The 15,925-nt window shown below is 42.8% G+C and overlaps 1 protein-coding gene across 3 annotated transcripts in view; it reads right to left on the minus strand.

The window, feature by feature from the left end:
* TTC7A (tetratricopeptide repeat domain 7A) overlaps positions 1-15,925 on the minus strand; it is a 183,942-nt gene that overhangs the window by 129,452 nt on the left and 38,565 nt on the right. For all 3 annotated transcript variants that reach the window (XM_068939597.1, XM_068939596.1, XM_009676263.2), the window contains exons 9-10: positions 8,007-8,144; positions 7,481-7,564 (exon numbers count right to left, since the gene is read on the minus strand). In XM_068939597.1, coding sequence (XP_068795698.1) covers positions 7,481-7,564; positions 8,007-8,144 — 222 coding nt within the window. The remainder of the gene's footprint in view (positions 1-7,480; positions 7,565-8,006; positions 8,145-15,925) is intronic.

The raw sequence follows: 15,925 nt of genomic DNA on the forward strand, positions 1-15,925 counted from the left end.
CATGGTTTTGAATCCTACAAGGGAGTTGTAATGTAAGGAAGAAAACTTCTATCTAAATATTAAACACAACCCTCCTTCCTCATTTCCTAATTATATAATGAAGTATGCAAGCATGCCCTTCAAAGATGCTTGCCTACAACCAGTACAGAATGAAGAACAACTCACGAGGAGTTTTTTTTTTTTTTTTGCTTACTCTTCCAAAAGGCCAAAGAGATTTTGTCATCAATTTATGTACATGCTGTCCAAATGCTGGTATTTCTTGCTCACTCCAACACTATTTACCAGTTTTTCTGCTCTGCTCTTCTCTCCCACTCCTACAAAAGCAACAAATGAAAATAAGGATGCAAGAGAAATTATTTCATATTTAGAAGATAAAGAAACCATGAGCATTAAGTAAAGGGAAGAGGAATTTCTAGACAATAAGTCATGCTAAGCACACCTGACACACCACAAACAGTTGCTTAAGTTTTGCAAAGGTCCCCAAAACCTTTCTACTACTTTGCTTCTTTGGTAACACCTTTCAGCCAGAGGAAGACTTTCCACAAGAACGTGGACTTGGCAGCCTCAGTCCCAACTCATCTTGCCGTTCAGTCTACAGATGAGTCTCCACAACTAAAATTGTTTGATTTCCAGAATAGTCTTATCTTAAAAGCTGCACCATCTCAAAGGGGTCATGGGGAAGGCGGGGGGGAGAAATCTTTCATCAATATGAAAGATCAGTATTAATTAGTATTCCTTGCATCCTGAGATTCACAGCTCTCTAGCTATAAATGACCTTGCAGTGACGAGGGAAGACGACACGAGAGAGCGCCAGCAATTGAGAACTCCTGAATTACTCGTTCTGATGATAACTTTCCATTGAATTTCTACATTTCTGTGAAACTCGCAGTATGAGCATGAATCCCCTATAGCATTTACTTTTCTCAACACAGGGATCAATTCATCCCTTTTCTTTTAGCCTGCGTTTAGCAAATAGGAGCACTGCAGTTAAGCAGTTTCAGATACTCACTTTTAGAAGTACCTTCTAAATTCTAGGATTTAAAAGCTTAAATCTGTCCTTCATAACATGACCAACATCACCCTTTAGACTCTTGTCAAGGCAAGGGAATTAAGTCTGAAGGCTGTTATATAGCCCACCTATGTAATCTGCTTGACAGCCAGGAATCCTTGGAAATTTCCATTTGTTGTACTATCTACAGCACATACACACATCCCTTCTAATCTTTCCTTTACACCAAAAGAAATCAAACTATTGAATATCCCCTAGACGGCTGACCTTTGTAACAGGATCTTTGACCAATGAATGTTCAATATTTTAACTTCCATTCCCTAGCAATGCTATTTAAGGAGCCACCCGAGGCCTCTGTTGCTCCCAAGGTTCCTGCCTGCAATGCAAAGAGAAAGGTTCCCCCCCCGTCAGTTGCCTAGCAACCAGCCTAAGCTTCTGCAAAGAAACCAACAGAAGGAACAGCCTAAATCATAAAATCGTCTGCCGTTGCTGCAGAATTATGTATCAAATATATTTATAACTTTCCTTTTAACCTTCTGGAAAGCTGTATGTTGGCATTATAGGCATGTCTGAGTCAAACTTGAAGCTCCTTGGAAGCTGTAAAAGATATCTGCTTTTGCTGCACTGTTTTAAATAAGGGGAAGGAGCAGCTCAGATATTAGCATCCCATTATTTGGCTGCAGCTGGTATGTATCAGCAACTCAAAGGACTCCAAAAAATATATATATATCAAAGTTCATGTCTGTGTACAAAGACTGGTTTCAAAATCCTAAAAATGCTGCCAGCACAAGCCCTGGGCAAGCCTCCATTACATCCCATCACTAACCAGCCAAGGGGAGCACAGTGACACTGCAAGGCTGGTTCTGGGAGAGCAGGAGTCCAGTCCCTCAGCAAAACAGCTGAACAGCAGAGGCCAAGGAGGACATGATTATTTCTCTTTGCATTGCACCAAACATACTGTCCAGGTAGATGAGCGTGGCCTTTACTCCCTCTTTTTCTTAAACATGAGGGAACACAGGAGCATTTCCTGGAGTTAAAAGCAGCTTTACTTGCCTGGCTTTGCAAGGTGCCATGCTTAGAGTTTAATCCTCCTACTACCACCCTCTCTCATTTTATATGGTCACGTTGCTCCTTGTCCCTATGGTGTCCTCAGTACAGGCAGCAGTGGCCAGGGAGGATCAGTAGTGATGCAACTGTTTCTAACTCATGCAGTTGTTGTCCTAAATGCAAGCACTAGGCTGATGGTCTTCTGTGAACGCTGGAGAAGAGGCTGGCCAGTGGTGTGCCAGGTGACCCATAAGCACAGAACCACAGTCTGCAATCCCATCACAAGGCCTGCCAAGCTTAGCTCCAGCCTCCAGGTAACCGCTTGCAGCTCCACTGGCCTCTCACAGAGGCTGCCCCACAGCCCTTTCAGCTGCTCTGAAGCTCCTCCCTTATGCATGTCTGCCTGCACCTCATCCCCTACACCAGTAAGGGGGGGGGGGGGGGGGGGAGAGGGAGGGCAAGAGCTGGTCCATCCCCTCCCAGCCCTTCCAGGCTTCCTGCTGCTGGCCTCAGACTGCATCACACCCCATCCTTCCTCTCAGAAGGCATATAACCAATCCTACAGCTTCTAACTCATTAACCAAGCCTTTTTTAGGACAGAAATATTAAATTTGTGCATGAAAAAAACGCTTCTATGCGCTGAATACTCTAAAAGCCTTAACACACACCCACTGGACATGAAAGACCATTGTAAGACTGTTGTGAGTTGAATGACTCTGTTCTCGTACCCAGAGCTTTTAGATCAGGTACAATAGGCATTCACAAAATAATTTCACAGATATCCCTAAAGACACTTCCCTCCCAACCCCAGGAAAACTGCACATCATGGTCATTAAACACAAATCCTGAGTCCTTGGATTGAGAGTTAGAAGACAAGCATTAACACTGCTTTATACTGCTCAAGGCATGTCATCTGCTTTATCAATTCATCCTTCCCTTAAACAGCATCACAGACAAAAAAAGACAGCTACAGATGCAAGTACAGAAGACTTTTTGAAGAACTGCCAGTTTGTTCAAGCTGGAGTCCAGTCCCATGATGAGCTTCTGAGTCTCTACTCCCAAAGGGCTCCAGTAATACTTTGGGACTCCTCGCCTGCATCCCACATAGGGCTGTTAGGAGCAAAAGGGGGCAGGACACAACTGATCCAACTGGTTCACGGCCAGGGAAATGCTCACAAGCACATAGGAACACATTCGCGTCCCTTGTAATACATAGTCTAGACAGTCTATTTGACAATTTCGTCTCAAACTTTGGATACCTCAGTAGAGCTGCCCAAGTCTGCAGAGGCCTGTGTATGGTAACCCCGACCATTTCCAGTCAAAGTTGCTTAGCTGACAAACAGCAGCAGAGAACTAGCCTGCCTCAAACTCCCACCTTTCTCTTCTCAGTCTTCTCCATTCTGTAAAACCTTGTTCCTTCCTCTCCCCACCCTGCTGAATACAGGTCAGTTTTACTTCCCGAAAATCTTGAGAGAAGCAGATTCAACCTACTGCACTCATTTGGCAACAGGACAGTGGCTCGTCTCAGTGCCCGAAGACTCTGCCAGACAGCTTTGGGTTCTCACACCACTTGCCCCTCAGGCCCTAGCCTGGACACGCTTGGCAGAGCCAGGGAGCTGCTACATCCACCCACCTTCTGCCTGCCAAATTACCAAATCCTGATGGTTATCATCAACAGGAACAATTTAAAGCAGCTGTGAAGTTCAGCCTCTGGCTTTCCAGCACCACTGCAGAAGAACAGGGGTGCAGCATTAGATTGATTTGAACCTTCTTCTTGCCTATCAAGAATTGCACTTGCTGATCAAGGGCCTCTTCGGGTACTCTTTCTTAGAGCAGACATCTTTGCCATTGCTTAGGCTTTTCCCAGTGTTTTATCAAAAAACTGCCTACAAAAGTCTTTCGGATTTCATGCTGGATTTTAAAACTTTAAAGAAAATATACTTATTTTGTTCAGAAAACATACAGCTCAGTATACATGCATTGCAGAGAACAGCCCCCACCCAAAAATTTAAAAAATAACCAAAACACATCTTTCTCAGTATGCAAGACATGGAGAAGCACAGGAAAGTGAAATCATTGTCACTCCATTATTCCTATGGCTTAAGTGGCTAGAAGACAGACAGGACGGTTATGCTTCTCCGAGCTTTCTCATTCACTGTTTTATGAAGCCCTAAGGCATCACTTGCTCTCTAAGACCCTTCTGAAGTGATGTGCCTATTTTTGTTAAGAGACATGCTTTTTAAAATAACGTGTAAACTCAAGCATACGTACAGTAATAAGCCTAGGTGGCTGACTTGACATTCAGACTGATCACTTGTGAAAAATGACAGCCACCATTTGGCAATTTGTTGGCTGGCAGCGAGAAAATAGTTTGAAGTTCAATTCAATTGACTTGACCTGAGGAAGATCAATATGCAAAGTAAAATTAGTTAAACGTAGTGTGGAAGAGAGGGCAAGACAGGCTTTACAGCACTTTAAAGGGCAGACTTTGAAAATGCTAAAGATATGTTAAAAAAAAAAAAGAAAAAGCAAGCAAAGTTTCCAGCATTTACAAGTTGATAAAAGGGTTCCTGTCGTACCCAAGATTTATGAGCATGATTTGCTGTTCTGCAGAACAAGTAACACTGCAGGATGTGAGATCTCGTTACCAAGAAATGAGATCTGGAATTGGCTGTGACTGAGACATAGGTGAAAACAGATCTTTTACTTATAAAAGCTCAAGTGCGCTCTGCATTCTGTGGTCTAGACAGACCGCACTGTTTCCTCATCAGTACTTCCCAATGCACTGGAGCACTTACATTGAAATGAACTCTGTCCTGCTATCAAGCTGCAAAACAGTATTAAAATGTATGCCACATCTCCCATTAGCAAGATGACGCATTGCGGAGTATACGACAGGAATCCTCAGGGAATACTTTGGGATTACAAATGAAATGCTGCACAGATGGGATTGTCGGGTAAGGGAATTCCCTCTGCCCCATATAAGGCTTAGAACATTTAGAGCCCTTCCATCAATTGGCAAGATCGGGCCATTTTATCTCCTAAATCTTTAAAGTTCAGGCAGAGAGATATGTTATTTGAAAAACTAAGAAGAAGGAACACTTATAGGAGCACTGTAGAACGCTTACAGTTACTTGTGTTGCTCTTTGTGGTCCCCCTTCCCCCCCCCCCCCGCCCTTTTTAATACCACAAATACAATGTCTACTAGGGAAGCAGAAGAGGTATGCAGTCATACAGGGAGAAGGACAAGAGTTCTCACACAAATTGTTAGAGGCAAAGTATCAGGCCCCATCTCTCTCCTCCATAATAGTCTAAGATTAAACCATAATTACTCTCTGGATTCAGTTACTTTCTCAGCCATCAGCAGTTATATCTACATTTGTTGTCTAGCAGATTAGTGGAGCTACAGCTTTGTCTGCTCCTGAGAAACAGGTTACACAACCCGAAAAGCCAATAAAACAGCGCTTACGGGAAGATACTGTGCCTTTCCTTTATAGCCTATCTTGTCATCGTTGTCTTGAGGACCAAGAGATCGGGTATCCAGAGGATTTGCAAAGGCCCAGAGGGCAGCTACGTGCTAACTCCAGTAGAATGCCAAGGGGAGTTGGACCCGACTTTTAAGCCCAGCACCTGACATCGGCCAGCATAAGGTATTAGCACCACAGCACCGAGCTCATTGTTCGGCTATACCAGCAGTAGCTTCAGGTTTCCCTCTACGTGACTGAGCCTAGCTATCATTCTCATATTTGTAATTGGGTTTCAAAACGTTTGTCCTGAATTCCTGTAAGAATTTGTGAGCCTCTCTCTTACAAAGCATCCCCCTTCAGCTCCCTGCTGTTCCTGTATCTACTACACAGAGTCAGAGGTTTGGTATCTCCTTTCTGCTCAGAGCAGATATAGCTGATTTATGAAATAATCATGGAGTCATAACACAGAATCAGAGATCACAAAGTCCCACAAGTCCACCCCAGTGCCTTACAGAGGGAACTCTGCTGACCGATATTTGTCTAGGGTGTTCCACAGATCCCCAGCAACACAGGTTCCACACAACCTCTCCAGGTGATCCTTTTCTAGTGTACCACGGCCCTTGTTTTTTTTGCCTCCTAATAGTTAATATGAACTCATCTCGCTGCAACTGAAAGCCATCACATCTTGTCCTACCCATCACAGACGAGATTAAGCCCTCTGCACTAGCACTTGAAGATTTGTTTCTCTCTTGGACTCTTTTTCCTCCTCTTCAGGGTAAACAAATCCATTCCTTTCAGTCTTTCCCCAGTTCTGTCTCCTATACTTGTAGTCTTCCTTTACACTCTCTTTTTTAGGCTTTCTCTCAATGGTTTGCCATTTTCTTGAAGAAGTACAACAACAGCCAGCGATACAGATAAGGTTTTGTCCATGCTCTTAAAAGCAGAGGAACCCCTTCAGATATCTGGCAAGCTGCGCTGCCACTTTTATATCATAGGATGACAATGACTTTCCAAAAGCATGACACTGTATATTTATCTCCAGCTTTCACTCCAAAGCCACTGTTTCCAGTTTAGCTTAGATCCACAGAAGGCCAGAAGTAGTTATCATGTGGCAAAAAAACTGGTCTCTCGTACAAAGTAATTGGAGTATAAGGGGTGGGCAGAGATGGCCACGGACACAGAATATAGGAGCATGTTAAGTGTTCTGCTACTGAACAGCGTTGATTTGCTCACAACTCCTAAAGATTGCAGTTGGAGACTCCCAGAATTAACAGGCTGAAAACTTGTTATTATTTACTTATCCTGCAGGAAGTCTCCACTTTTAAGGCAAATAAAGAAAAGCTCATGCTTCCTCAGTAAAGTCTCCTTGCAAAAGACAGGCTGATCTCAGTGGTAACTTTAATAAACATTGCATTAACTAAAAAAAAACCCACACACAAACATGTTAAAATACACATTTGCATGCGCATGCACACAGCCTTTGTTTTACTACAGAATCTTTTATACCAAGATTAAAGCACTTAAACATTAATCCTCACAATCTCTCTATCAGCAAAACACATTAAAGTTTCCTTTATCACATGGAGAAACCACAGCTTAGAGAGGTTAAGTCAACTGCCCAAAGCCACAGAGTAAGCTGATGACAGTCTTTCTTATGCACTTTTATGATGAATTTGAAGAGAAATCGGACAAACGCATAGTGCTTTGCAATCCACAGCTATGCACAAAGTCTGCTTTCCGCTTGATATTGAGGAGCAAACACTACGTGGAAAAACTGATACACAGAATAACACATGCATAACTGATCACAAAGCGCAACTGGAGTCTACAAGGAGAACACTGACCTTCTATGTAGGCTGCCTGAAGGCAGTTATCCATACAAAATATATGACTCTGCACATCCAAACAAATAAGCAGAGTAAAACATGCTTTTTAGCTTCTTTGGTTTGAATCTTACCTTTCCACAAGCCACCATCGATAGGGCAAGCTGGTACCAGAGGTGAAATTCATCAAATGCAAACTTCATGGCTCTCTCCAAGCACTGAGAAACAGATGTGGAGAAAAGTGTCAGACTTTTTTTTTTTTTTTTTTGGACATCTTTTTTTGTCAAGACTGCTGCCTTAGCATAGCTCAGCAATCAAGTGAGGGGGGAAAACTTGTTGCGACTAAAGTGTTTTTATTTTTTACTTTTTTAAATAACACCATTTTCCTCTCCTCAATTAATGGACTCTGCTAGTACACAGCATCACTTCAAATCAGGGCCACTTTTTTCAAGTGTCTACATGTAAACTAGTTTACTGTCTAAAACATTTTTGTCTACACTTTTGGCTTGTGCTTCCCTAGGTCTATAGCTATTTCTACTAATCTCCATGTACTATGCTTCCTTTTCACTGCCCTCACCAACAGCTAATAATTGTTATTGAAGAGAGACCTTTCGCTTGCAAAATTGGGTGGAATTTTCAGCAAAAGCCAGGAGGAAGTACCTCAGAAAGCATGACATACTGCCCTCTTCTGCCCAGCGTGATACTGAGGAGGTCGTAGACTGCAGAAGCATCCTGGAGGCTGACAGCTCGGTCGTCCTGCTGGTCAGGGGCACGGCTGATTACTGCATCCCGGTTTGCCTGGGCACAGACACAACTGGGGCATCAGACAAGAGCAAGGCAAGATAACCAACTCCTCCACAGAAAGTCCTACCTGTCCTCCACAGCATATTGTTTAAAGTTTTTTTTTTTTAATCCCGAAATAAGGCAGGCGTTTCCCTACGAAAGTAGACTTATTTGCCTACGTGAGGCAAATTCAGGAAGACAGCTATAAATGCAGAAAGGAATTGCTGAGAATCTCTCATCTTGATTTATTTCACAGAACAAGAGCAATCAGAGCAGACCTACCCACATAAGATTCCCCAATAAGCAGAAAGCCAAGGCCATCCTTGAACCATAATCCTTACTACTACAATTGCCTGCAACTGTGATAACTGCATCCACAGTCGATACACATTTTTGTCTTCTGTGGCTGCTCTTGGTTACTTCCCAGTAGTATGCGTTTCTTTTAATCCTTTCTGCTACTTGCTTTTTATTTTCCAATTTAAGAAGGTTACCTTAGTCACGAGAAAAGCTGATTAAGTTAATGCAATTAGAGCTCTGGTCAACGCAATATCAAACAATTATTTTTAAAATATAAGTATTTATTATGCATAATCTATCACTGCACTGCTTAGTTAGGTCAAATTAAAAGAAGCAATACTTTTGACAGAAAATCATCAGTCTAGCAATTTGCAAGGAACATCCCAATTTTGTCAAGTCCCCAGCCTCCATTTTTCTGAGGAAAAATTGGGAAATCTGGAACCTCAAGAGAAAAGTCCCGCCAATTTCAGAATGCTCGGGACTTCACTCGGACTGCCTAACCTCCGAGAAGGGCAGTGCTCTACGCTGCCGAACAGCAGCGCTGACTGATAGCACAGATACACTGCCCTGGGCTTCCCAGCTGAAAAGGCTGCAACACAAGACATTCACGTCTGGACATCTAAAAGATCAGAAAAATTAGGAGATTGGCAGGCATTTCACCTGGGGCAAAAACAAACAAAAAATCCCTCCTCCCTAAAGCAGGGAGGCTATGAGATTTGTTTCATAATACTTACTATTATAATCTATGTCTATTTCTTTTAATCGCAGAGAGATTTTCTTTTTCCTAAAAAGGTTAAACATGGGAATTAAGTGTAATAAAAATTTCCAGAATCTGTAGCTCTTAAGGCCCACGCATATTTCATTATGATTAAGCTGCAGCTGTTTCACCATGATATTATCTGTGTAATGCCCCAGCTCCAAGCATTCTTCATCACAGTCTCCAGCAGAGACAGCAAACACAATTAGTGACAACTAACGCAATCACAACCAAGAGCTAAATGGCGACTGCAATTAAAGGCAAACTAACAGATCAAGTTCAGTCCAGTGTTTAGATTGCATACAAATAAACTTATACTAACTCCTGTAGCAACAGAAATATTTTCTTTTCCACGTTACTGCAAAAGGTATAATGTGTGATTTAAAAGAAATGGTTCAAAACAATAGGTTGCATGAAAGAATGAAACCAACTTCAAACAGAAAGTCCTGCAATCAGAGCAAAGAAATACAATTCATTTGTCCTTTAAAAAAAAAAAGTGTTCATGCTTTGTTCACGCTTAATCTACGATTGCTCCTATAAAAGAAAGTAAAGAGTTAAAGAAAGACTATATACAAAACAATCCTGAGATTGCTCCTCTCAAAAGAAAGTTAAAGAAAAAGCATATTTAGAGTGATCCCTATTGCTAAGTGAATCCTCCTACGTATATACAATAGCATTAACAAATTTTCTGCACCAGTTACATTGTTATGACAGTAGTTTGTAGAAAATAGCTACTGAGATAGCTCCCCCATGCTCTGTAATCTGATAATCAGCCTCGTATCAGAGTCAGTTACAGTCTGATGCTTTTTTGGGCATCCATCTAGTACCAAACCGATTTTAAAGCTGATGCCTCAGCAAAGATAGAAAATTAATCAGAATTGGTGAGCATTCATTAATTTCTGCTAACAAGTACTGGTACCACATGCACCAACGTGTCCATAACCTGAAACAAGCAGGAAAATGTCACATATTACAAGGATGCAACATGCTAAATTGGACCATCATGCAGAACATACTGTACTTTTCCTAGACACTCAACACTTAACAACATGCTCCTAGGAAGGACTAATAGTCCAACAAAAACACCATAAACCTGCTTATTTTGTTCAAACTTTCAAATCTCAAAGCTACAGCTGGTCTCTATTCTGTCACTGTCTTTCCACTTGCATATGCAGAAGTTGCCATTCAAAGTCATTAAGTCATTTGTATCCCAAGAACTGTTTTTACAGTTATGCAATTACTGACCGTATTTCCAACCGCTTGACTCTGAGCAAGTGGAAGTTCTTGCATTAGCACAGAATTCCAGGTGACAGGGCTATAAGAAAAACCACCAAACAGTGCAAATCTCATAATATATAACTCACTGAACATTAACAAGAACATAGAGTACATTGACTGCAATAACGGCCATCATCCCAAGGCTGAAGGTACCATTTACAACTGTAACAGGAGGGTGGAGGAAGGAAGTCTGAATCACTGTTTTTGGAAATCCACTCAGGAAAAATCAATGTGTTTCTATGGTCTACCTCTCACAAGATGAAGGGTACTATGATCTGGATTATCATTAGCCAACCTCTGTCATTGCCTTTATTTACATTTCTGCTAATTTCAGGGGGGCAGTGAAAGATCCTGACAACTGCTGATAAGTACAGGTGTAAAATAATTGTAGCGCAACTGCAACATGACATACACTGATTCTGTCCAACAGGGAATTTTACATATTGAAGTACACACAAAAATAGAGACAGACAATACCGTGCTTTTTCCCCCCCGTGTAAGCCGTTTTTACTTATGGCATCTACCAACACTCATACATCTTCAGCTGTCTCCAGAAACTAAACCTTTCAGGAGCTAACTTCTCTTTGTCCTCACTTGTTACATTCGTCAATAAAACACGTAGTCATACTCAGGTACTCATTCGTGTTACCATCTAGGCTTACCTGCTTTCAGCTACACAACAGGGAGAGTAACTCCTACTATTATAAGAATTATTTTCCATTAATAGCAAAATTAATTTCACCTGAAAAAGTATTCACAGAATCAGACCTCTGGAGATCATCTAGTCCAACCTCCCTGCTCATGCAAGGTCACCTACAGCAGGTTGCGCAGGATTGTGTCCAGATGGCCTTTGAATATCTCCAAGGATGGAGACTCCACCACCTCTCTGGGCAACCTGGTCCAGTGCTCTGTCACCCTCACAGTCAAGAGGTTTTTCCTCAGGTTCAGACGGAACTGCCTGTGGTTCAGTTTGTGCCCGTTGCCTCTCGTCCTGTCGCTGGGCACCACGGAGAAAAGTCTGGCCCCATCCTCTCGACACCCTCCCTTCAGATACTTGTACACCTTATCAGATCACCTCTCAGTCTTCTCTTCTCCAGGCTCAACAGGCCCAGCTCTCTCGGCCTTTCCTCATGTGAGAGGTGCGCTAGTCCCTTCATCATCTCAGTAGCCCTCTGCTGGACTCTCTCCAGGAGTGCCATGTCTCTCTTGTACTGGGGAGCCCAGCACTGGACACAGTACTCCAGGTGAGGCCTCCCCAGGGCTGAGGAGAGGGGCAGGATCACCTCCCTCCACCTGCTGGCAACACTCTGCCTAATGCAGCCCAGCATACCACTGGCCTTCTTGGCCACAAGGGCACATTTGCTGGCTCACAGTCAAGCTGTTGTCCACCAGCACTCCCAGGTCCTTCTCGGCAGAGCTGCTTCCCAGCAGGTCAGCCCCCAGCCTGTACTGCTGCCTGGGGCTATTCCTCCCCAGGGGCAGGACGCTGCACTTGCCTTTGTTGAACTTCAGGAGGTTCCTCTCTGCCTGTCTCTCCAGCCTGTCCAGGTCCCTCTGAATGGCAGCACAGCCCTCTGGTGTGTCAGCCACTCCTCCCAGTTCAGTACCATCAGCAAACTTGCTGAGAGTGCACTCTGTCCCTTCCTCCAGGTCATTGATGAATACATTGAACAAGACTGGACCCAGGACTGACCCCTGGGGGACACTGCTAGCTTTCCCTTTGGTGAATCTGTGCCGACTACTCCTGATCACCTTCTTGTTCTCCACATGCTTAGTGATGACCTCCAGGATGAGCTGTTCCACTAGCTTTCCAGGGCTGGAGGGGAGGCTGACAGGCCTGTAGTTTCCTGGCTCCTCCTTCTAGCTCTTTTTGAAGACTGCAGAGCCATTGGCTTTCTTCCAGTCCTTTGGCACTGGAATTGCCTACTGCATAATACAATAAAACCAACACCACCTCATTGCAGAAAGCAGTCTTAAGAACTGGATTTCTGACCCCACTATTTATCTTTTGGGAAAAGTTCCCTTTGGTATTCACAGAAGACTGAATTGTATACATCACCAAATACACCAAATACATTGCCAGAGAGAAATTTCATTTTACATGTGAGAACGCAAACATAAGCTATCAACATTTTTTCCATACTTTTGTGTTTCTATTCTTTCAGGCCACTAATTTTTCTGAACATAAATGCAAAAAGGGCTATTTCTAGAATACTGGTCTCCCAAGAGTACATCAATAACGTAAGTAGCAATTCCTAATTTGTCCCATTGCGTTATTTCTTCCTCCTTTTCAACTATTAAGTAGCATCAAAATATAGTGACAAATACTTTTGCAACACTCCCAATGTGACTTTTCCCTTTAAGCTGTTACCATTGTTAAATGGACATACCTTATTTGTACACTAGTGGGACTGAGAAATGATGATGATTCACACAGTCATTAAAAAAGAGAACCTCTGTTCAAGGCCTATTGTTTGGGACAGACAAGATCACTAATATTACCAACAGGCTTCAGCATCAGGAGTTAGCATAACCTGCATTACACAGAAAAAATATACAGCTAACTCCCCTTTGAGTATTCTTAAGTAATGAAGCAACCCAGAAACGCATCACACTTCATGTTTTGGGATGTATTAGACAACCAAGTGGCTCTGCACAGAGGTGGGCCAGACATAACTGCCCCTATTCTGGGAAGTAGGACACAGCCTGCAGTCTGTCCCACCAAGCAGCACACAGGACCGTGAGTGCCTTCATTCAGCCCTCTGCCACCCCTTGCCCAGCCAGGAGACACAGCCTGCCTGCAGGTGGCACGCACCCAGAAGGCTCCAGCACAGGCTGCTGGCCCCGAGCCGACCCATGGCCATGCAGAGCCATACTGCCGTCCATCTCCTGCTGGCTCTCAAGAGCAGGAAAGATGCCTGCCTTTACCTAGTCCTGTAACACAACTAACAGCCCTGCTGAACTACTTATAGCTTATGCCTTCACATCTGTATGTATATGATATACTTACCTGCAAATTAGATAAGCCATCTATCCATGGAGAATTCACTGTACATCACTGACACTCCTATGCCAGTCACATGACAATTACAGCTTATTTATGGCACATTACATGTATCTGGAGAAAGGAAAAGAGCTGCAGCAAATCCAAACAGCCACTACTTCAGCAGTTATTAAGTATGCAGTTACACAGCAGAAAATTAAAATTCTACCACAGCACAGAGATGTGCTTCTTAATACAGCATCAGGCAATCAAATGAATTAGAATAGAGCATATTCCATGCAGCAGCCCTTTCTCAAAGCAGTAAGTTATGAAGTATCTTTAATTGCTCACTTTTAAACATGATACCTCCTCCCCCCCTTTTTTTTTTTTTTTGAGGAAAGCTATTAAAATCTTTAATGAGGGCCTACTGCCTGTCTCCTAATTCACAAGCACTCTAATGTTCAACTTGTGCTTTTTCATAATGGACATAACTGCCACATCCACAGCAACCCATGTATACTGTAAGGTAGCATGTTTTATACAGTGTACTGTAATCATGTAATTGGTGTGGTTCAATACTAACATTAAGAGAGGAAAAACAAGTTTCATGTATGTAAGATCGACAACAAGTCTTGAAATCATGCAATTCACACCTGTACTGCTAAGGGCTGGGAAATATTTAGCCCATATCCTTACGTCCTCCAGTCTCCCAGTTGTTTTGCCTGTACTGCCAGTGAAATGAATAAGGTCTTTGCAATGGCATAGATCCAGTCACACAAGAGGCTACAGGCTTTTCATCTAAGTTGCTGGCAGTCTCTACTCAGCACTTGAAGGCTCCCCTCACTAATATACACACAGAAAATACTGAGGGCTGACTGCTTTGCTGCTATGAAAACGGGAAGCAGGTGAAACAGGTAGGAAATATACTCCTGACCACTCCCAAAACTGCTCTTACAGATCACAACTGGTTCCGTTTCAGGCCAGAAACGCAGAACGTGAAAGTGTGTGGCATCTGTCTCATTTCTGGTAGGCCAGAACTCACAAATTACTCATACCTCATTTAGATATCTCAGCAAAACAGCTGAGAGATACAAAGGGGCTGGAAGGCCGGATACCTCTCTCACCTCCAGCTCAAACGCAGCAGAGCATGGCAAAGGCTTCTGTTTGTGTCAGCAGCACCTCGCTTAGAACGAGGAAGCGACTCTGCTTCTGTGGACATCAAGGCAGCACAACAAATTCATGAAACTAAAGCAAATAAGCAAGCCATGTCCTCAAAAGAAACCGCTGCCTGTCTAACCTACTGAGGGTTTGCCCCACAAGATAGAGTATTAATTCTAAATCTTATTACTTTTCCTTCTTTCCCTCACAGTGAACACTTTCTTTTGCACCAAACGCTCAGTAGTTTCCACACAACAGAATTAGAAAGATATCTGCTAGAAGGTGCTGGAGAACTACAACCCAAATAAACACAAAATATTGGGTATTTTCCACTCCTGCAATATAGCCAGTTTGCAAAAAGGTATCAGATACTTGAGTTATCCTTGAAAAGTTAACAGCATGTGAATACTCCAAGTTTTTTCCCCTTTGTTCTGGCATTTGGTAGTAGAAAATGATTATCGTCTCTTTCATGAGGTATATTTTAGTGGCTCCTATTGTAGCAGAACAATTCTAGAAGCATCACTGAAAACCAAACAGACCCATTCCCCTCACTCCCCCCCCCCCCCCCCCCCCCCGGCCAGAAGCAACAAAAACAAAACCACCACACAAAAGGAAGAGGGGAGGGAGGAAGTAATGTAACAAGCAGAGTAAAACAGGTATATGGGTACTGCCTTGGGAACCAAGTCAAATATTTTCCATCAGCAAACTTTATAAATAAAGTTGTTATCTTTCGAGTATTTGGTTCCTCCTTGCAAGTTTGGAAATGAGATTCACTAGTGCAAAGTAGAGGGGAAAAAATATCTCTACTCTATCACAGAAACCCAGGTTAGAACCATTTATTCAAGAGGAAACCAATAGAGGTGATGTATTTGCCACTGGAAACATCCTGCAGTCCGTCATCACCTTTGCAGGCCTGAAAAGCATAACTTTGCCTTGCAGACCAGTTATGGAGACAATTGGGCTTGCTATTCGAAGAGCAACACAACAGTTTGCCTAGATCAAGGCAGGAACCTACAGAACAGGCAACACTGTTCCCAGTCATCTTTTCAGCTACCATCATCTAATAACCCTCAAAAAAATACTTTTGAAGGTTGTCTAGTTGTATCATCGCTAGGCTTAGTCTTATTGAAAAAACAAAAACAAAAAGACTTACAAAAGCAACACAAGACTCTTCCTCCACAACCCATTTGTTGGGCAGCAGGATCTTATACAGTTTGGAACTGTAGAGGTGACAAAGTTTTAATAATTTGTGTATTTAAAAATAGATGGGTTGAATCTTGTTCTGTTAAAAGCAGTCTCACAACCATGAGTTTGCTCTCATTA

This window comes from Struthio camelus, chromosome 3, assembly GCF_040807025.1.
Source record: "Struthio camelus isolate bStrCam1 chromosome 3, bStrCam1.hap1, whole genome shotgun sequence".
NCBI classification, from domain to species: Eukaryota; Metazoa; Chordata; class Aves; order Struthioniformes; family Struthionidae; genus Struthio; species Struthio camelus.